The sequence below is a fragment of the Scylla paramamosain genome, chromosome 16 (assembly GCF_035594125.1).
Source record: "Scylla paramamosain isolate STU-SP2022 chromosome 16, ASM3559412v1, whole genome shotgun sequence".
In the NCBI taxonomy this organism is placed as follows: domain Eukaryota; kingdom Metazoa; phylum Arthropoda; class Malacostraca; order Decapoda; family Portunidae; genus Scylla; species Scylla paramamosain.
In genome coordinates this window covers 2,252,923-2,259,548 of record NC_087166.1, presented here as the reverse complement: position 1 = coordinate 2,259,548, position 6,626 = coordinate 2,252,923, and the positions used below count along the sequence as shown (strand labels likewise).

The 6,626-nt window shown below is 45.2% G+C and overlaps 1 protein-coding gene across 1 annotated transcript; it reads left to right on the top strand.

The window, feature by feature from the left end:
* Nucleotides 1-1,305: 1,305 nt before the first annotated feature.
* Nucleotides 1,306-6,177, top strand: LOC135107800 (homeobox protein mab-5-like). Its single transcript, XM_064018102.1, has 2 exons — nucleotides 1,306-1,909; nucleotides 5,458-6,177. Exons 1-2 carry the CDS (start codon nucleotides 1,306-1,308, stop codon nucleotides 5,796-5,798), a joined length of 945 nt encoding a protein of 314 aa, XP_063874172.1. The 3' UTR covers nucleotides 5,799-6,177.
* Nucleotides 6,178-6,626: the final 449 nt, after the last annotated feature.

Below are 6,626 nucleotides of genomic sequence, written 5' to 3'. Positions count from 1 at the left end.
TCAGGGCGGACAAGGGTAAGTTCTTAATTTCCGACAGACAGACCGACACTTTCCATTTTATTTTTCCACGAAGTTCCAAAACAGAAAAGTAATGGCAGGTTCTTTTCGAAACATCTTAACTGGAAAGGGTCATCGAAGGCAGAAAATGCGCCAGAAACCAGTGGATGCAAGTACTGATGAGACTGTGGAGAAAAACCTCGCCTTTATTGCTCATTGTAAGAAAAGAGTGAGGCATTTTATTCCATCACTCGCTCATTCGCACATCCATAAACTCAAAGACTCAGATAACTAACTTGAAGCTTTGGGAAGACAGACAGATGGAAGAACTGCATGTGGGAGGAGCAGGAGTGTGAGAAAGCGAAGGGTGAGGGCCTCCTGTTCCTCCTCTCCCTCTCTCCCTCTCCCCCCTCCGCTTATCGACTGTTCCTTTCTCCCTTTTCTCCCCTTCCTCCACCCCTGCCTCGCGACCCGCTTATAAATAATTCGCTGGGTGGTGATGGCTTCGTGGTCTCGTCAGTTTGTCCCTCGTGGTAAATATCTTTTTGAGTTTCTATAAATGCAGTGTTAAGGGAAATGCTGAGAACTAAATGACATGTTTACAAATTTTAAGGGTTCGTAAGAAGGAAACATACGAAGTCACTGGGAAAAATACGTACGAGTGTGAGTTCGATTTATTTATTTTTCCTTTGTTCTTTTCCATTTTGTGAATGTGGGGGATAGTTAGTGTGTGTGTGTGTGTGTGTGTGTGTGTGTGTGTGTGTGTGTGTGTGTGTGTGTGTGTGTGTGTGTGTGCGTTTCCATCACGATAATATTTTAAAAAATGCGTATTACTCTTGCCTCATAAATTAACTTTATAATGATAAGCATACATTCTCACCATACATGCGCCTTCGCTGTAAATATTGGCGTTAAATATTTACTCTTGTATATAAAGGAGAAAGTTTACTATTGATTATTGATTTTTTTTCCTAAGCCATCCCTTCTGGCATGTGTGGGCGAGGCACCCTCTCACCAGTTCAGGTTATCAATAAACACTTGAGGCACTAACTAGCATGTCAAAAACACCATAAAAATCGCCCAAGAGGTCCCAAAGAGGGATAAATCTGCGAGGGAGGAGGGTCGGTGCATTCCCTGGACGGCTATGCACGCGACGGGCCCAGGACGTGACAATAGCCAGCCTGCGTTCTGATTGGCCAGCGCTGGTCACGTGACGGTCGCTCGCCAAAGCGTGATAATGGCGAAGTGCAGTAGGCCTGGGACAGTAGGCCTATCAGTACGGCCATCATCTGTCGCCCGTGCGCTGTCATGAGCTCCTATTTTGCCAACGTGGCCACGGCGGGCAGCTGGGGCACCACCACGCAGGAGCAGTGTGCCTACATGCAGTCCTCCAGATGTCCTTCAGGATACCCAGACATGACCCAGGCCTATACACAATATACTGCCGGGATGCAGGCCTACCGCTACCCTGGCGCCTACCCAGCCCTGGGCACCATCACAGCAACAAACAAGGTCGCTTATGACCACGTGCCCTCATCTTCCAATAACTCACCCTCGCCAGCGCCAACAACCTCTTACGATGCCACTCAAAGCTACTACCCTGCCATAACTTCCCCTAAGAGTGACATGACAGTGACCCAAGCAACAGGAGTGCCTTCTTCAGGAGTGCCTCACGCCGTCAGCCCAGTGAACAGTGACTACACCGGTGCTAAAATGAACGGATACGTGAATCCTATGACTGGGATGACGCCCCCTCCTTGCGTCAGCGCGGTGCCCTCCAACCCCCTCAGCCCGGCAGAAGCCCTCAGCCAGGTTTATAGTAGTGCGGCTCCTGAAGGGGTGATGCAACCCTATACCTCCAAGACCCAGTCCCCCGCCAACTACTACCAGTGGGTGAAGGCTTATCCTGCAGGTTGGTGTTCTGTGATTTACGTGTCCTGCTCTCTAATGGGTTAAGTGAATCTGTGTTGCTTGTGTTGGTGATGGCCTGAATGAAAAATAACTAGTGATTCATGAATAAAGAAACGCATGGGAGTACCTACGGATGTAAGTCTCTCCTTGTCAATATTTGTGGGCGTATCAGTTACTGGAGGGCCACTACTCACGCCCTGTTGTCAGCGAGTGTACAAGTGGTGGCAATAATGTGATGGAGCTTTTATAATATTCATTGAGGTGCCATGAGGGACGCTTCCTTATGTGTGTGTGTGTGTGTGTGTGTGTGTGGTAAGGTTGCTGCCCACCTCGTTCTTTGCGTCGTGGCCCAGTTGTCCCTTGAAGCCTAAAATACATGCGGTCATCTTTTTTTCTTCAGGCCACGTTCCATATGGCGCTGAAGCTTTATTACTCACACCAATTTACGCGGCCACCACCACCCTGTAGTCGCGCCATAAAAACTATTGTAAAAAAAAAAAAAAAATACTACCGGTAAAGAAAAAAAATAGGTCTGTGCTCTGAGCCTTGTTGCTTTACTCTAGTGGTGGTGGTGGTGGTGGTGGAATGGGAGGAGAAGGAGAGAAGTGGGGTGAGTATGTGGATGGCGGTGATGTTGGTACTGGGGAAGAAGGGGTGAGGGTGGTGGTGGTGATGGAGGAGGAGGAGGAGGAGGAGGAGGAGGAGGAGGAGGAGGAGGAGGAGGAGGAGGAGGAGGAGGAACAGAAGGTGGTGGTGGTGGTGGTAATGTAGGTGGTGGTGTTGGTGGTGGTAATGTAGGTAGTGGTGCTGACGGAATAGGTGGTGTAGTGATATAGTGCAGAGGTGAAATTGGTGGTGATGGTGGTGGTTGTGGTGGTAATGGGGTTCCATGTGGCCAGCATTCACATATAAACAAGTATCAGCTGACTGTCCTCGCGCACACGCCGTCACTCGCCACAACAGTCATTAACCAAACACTTTTTTCCCCCTTGTCCTTCCACTCACCACTGGAAGGTACAGAAGCCTTTCCCCCTACCTCCCATCGACCAGCGGCCAGGCAGAGGCGAACGCAACATAATGATACTCACCGATCTGAAAAGGAAGAGAGAATATTACTATCATAACAAGTGTATCTTTTCTAACACAGTAGCAAATTCTAAGCATTTCAAGCTTCACATCCTTGCCCTGTTGGATAAGATAAACTTTATGAGTCTATATTAAAAAGTTTAAATCTTAGTTTCAGTAACGAAGAGACGCTCACACACACACACACACACACACACACACACACACACACACACACACACACACACACACACACACACACACACGTATTGTTCACGGCCGAAGGAAGAGAATGACCCGGGGATCAAGGAGGCAAAAATCTTTCATACCTGTCTGAGGAAGGTTGGGTCGGGGAGATCAATGTATTGGCAAGGTGGTGTGAGGGACTCGGGAATCAGAGGAGAGGGGGACGGTGTCTCCTTCTCCCACAGCCCTACAGAAGCAGTAGGCATTGGTGGAGGTGGGTGGGAGGAGGGTGCGTGGAGGGTAGGTGAGGAGCAGGGAGGGTGGAGGGAGAGATGCAGGGAGGGTGGGTGCAGTTTGAGATATCTAGTTACCTTGGAAAATGAAGTTGGTCATTTGGTAGATAAATGACACACGTGTGAGGTGTAAGGGTGAAGGTGTGCAGGTATGAGGGATAACATGACTTGAGGCTGATAGGAATATGAAGCCGTCTGTAAACTTTAATTTGGTTTGTTTAGTCGTTTTTTTTTTTTTTTTTTATCACAAAAGTCATCACAGATAATATAGTTCACCCATGTTGGATTATGACACTGGCAAGATTTAGTAGTAATATAAATAAATACAAGATACGTTTGTAAAGCTAAACTCGGCTCCCTTGACACAGGTTTCATTCCTTTGTTTGTTTTTAGGTTAGCATCTCCATCATGAGGCACATGCATCATCATCTTCAATTTTAATGCTAATTACAACCTTCAGATGACAAACAAATCTTCAAGAAGCAAACTTTCATTTATCAACACATAAGCATCTCCTATTTTATGGAAAACACAAGGAAGCCCTAACATTAATGTAAATATGCTTTAACAAGAGGCACATACACGTTCACATCACACACATTCTAAAATATCAGTTTACATATGTTAATGACTCCCACATACAGCACCGGGGTTCGGAGAGGGGGAGGGAATGGTGGGTCAGGGAAGGATCCGACTCAGGTATGCAGACAGGCAGGTGGAGGAAGGTAAATGAACAAGAAAGGGCGGATTCACAGCCAGATCCAAGGATTAGATAGCCACTGGGAGCAGAGGTCCAGGCAGAGGCCAAACATACCAGCCAGGGACATTCATGGACACCACCTCGTGTAAACAACACCGAACGCCTTGAATCCTTCGAAGGAGGAAATATGCAATAACAAGTTCATAATGCCTTTGCTTCGAGGGACAGATTAGTGTTACGTATTTATGTAAGACAAATGTAATAATTCTCTAAGGTTGGGATTCCAGGCTAGGACATTACAACATAGGCATGTGGACAGGATGTAATTAGTCAATGAGATGGCAGAGATAAGGATTAAAATCAAAGTATGACAAAGATAGTAAGAGTGTTGTTGGAATACAGGTGAATAGTGTATAGATTTTCCTGCATCTTTTTTTTTTTTTTATACTTGTAGCTTTCAGTGTTCTTTGATATAAAAAATAAATCAATAATCTGAAGTTTTATATGTATCAATAATAATAATAATAATAATAATAATAATAATAATAATAAACATATCAACAAGTAAAAAGATACATGAATATTCAACAAAAAAGTAAAAAAAAAAAAAAGTCTTTCTCGGAACACACTACTTGTATCAACGAACGAACAATACTCGTATACGCATACATAAACAAAGAGACAGACGAACAGGCAAACAGACACACTGACAAGCAGACACCCAAACAGGGAAACAGACGCACAGACAGACAGATTGTGCCGGCTGACCATGGATGATTGACAGCGGGAGATAATACCTGGGCATTTCCCGGCATAAGATCTCGGTGTTGGGGATCACAGGGGATGCCGGGCAGGCCTCTGTGGCATACTGATGTGCTGCTAGGGTTAGGCTGGTGTGTGTGTGTGTGTGTGTGTGTGTGTGTGTGTGTGTGTGTGTGTGTGTGTGTGTGTGTGTGTGTGTGTGTGTGTGTGTGTGTGTGTGTGTGTGTATGTGATTATTTTGTTCCATGAAGAGCGATTATTTAAAAAGTGTCTAATAAGATAGCAATGATAATGACAACGCAGCTGATGTTTATGATAGTAATAATGATAATAATAATAATAATAATAATAATAATAATAATAATAATAATAATAATAATAATAATATTAGTAATGCCCACTTACCTTCCTTACTACACCTATTACTATCTGAACAGCTTTTCAAACACCTCAGAGATAGCAATCACCAATACTCCCATAAACTCTCCCATATCGACGACCTATCGCTTACTCCCACAGTTCCTAACGGCGTGGGTCTTCCAGCAGGTCAGGATCCGGCCACGGGACCTAAGAGGACACGACAGACCTACACGCGGTACCAAACACTCGAGCTGGAGAAGGAATTCCACTTCAACCGCTACCTGACGCGGCGGCGGAGGATAGAGATCGCCCACGCCCTCTGCCTCACCGAGCGACAGATCAAAATATGGTTCCAGAATCGAAGGATGAAGGCCAAGAAAGAAAGTAAGCAAGCCAACGACAGCACCGGGGAGAAGAGCGAGGAGAGTGAGGAGAAGGAAGCAAGTGACATGAGTTCCTCTCCTGATCTCCTGCCTGGGGTGCTGACTGGACCTCTGCTGCCGGGAGCCCTCACCGTCACCTGATAAGCCAGCAAGCACCAGGCTAGAGCACCGAAATAATCACAATGACGTGGCGATGCGCTCCAGAGGGTGATGATGGGATATCCAGGTAATGATGGCTTTTGCAGATGGGCAATGGTGATGATGGTGGTGACGGTGGTGATGGTGGTGGTGGTATAGCTCTTCTTCCATGTAAATAAGGGACTAGGAATCAAACAAATGCCTTAGGGGAGTTAATGATTTGGTCTTTATTTTCTTCTGCCAAATCAGCTAAGTGCTATTTTTTTTACTGAGAGTGTAATAGTAAGTGTGCAATATGATGGCGTGAGTGCAGGTGAGAGGCAGCGGAGTGCAATACGCGTGACCAGCGGGAACTTCTGACCTTCTTGCTTGTGTGGAGGCCTTGGGGACTGATCGGAATGGGATTGACTCAATGCTAAGTATAAAGATATTTGAAGGATTATAACTTTCTCTCTCTCTCTCTCTCTCTCTCTCTCTCTCTCTCTCTCTCTCTCTCTCTCTCTCTCTCTCTCTCTCTCTCTCTCTCTCTCTTTCTCAGTATAATTACGGACAATTACGGATGAATGTAGAGGCAAAGGCAATAAATTTACATACCAATCCATTGTTCAGTGTCTATACCTCACACTTATAATTACGAGAAGCGCCGCAAGACACCAAGGATTCCTCCTCTCTATTAATCTCTTTCCGAAGTAAGAACATTGCTCAGAATTATCGTCGTTTAATTAATTTTGTTACAACCTAAAGTTAAGTGCCTAAGGAAACTATATAATCATTAAAAGGAAAAAAAATATCATAACTTTAATGGTGAGGAGATAATTTTTTTTTCTATTT

Bases quoted from the DNA above. Each gene is read 5' to 3' on its own strand.
- LOC135107800 (XM_064018102.1), top strand. From the start codon at position 1,306: ATGAGCTCCTATTTTGCCAACGTGGCCACGGCGGGCAGCTGGGGCACC. The intron at 1,910-5,457 runs GTTGGTGTTCTG...TGGGTCTTCCAG, and splicing joins GGTGAAGGCTTATCCTGCAG to CAGGTCAGGATCCGGCCACG.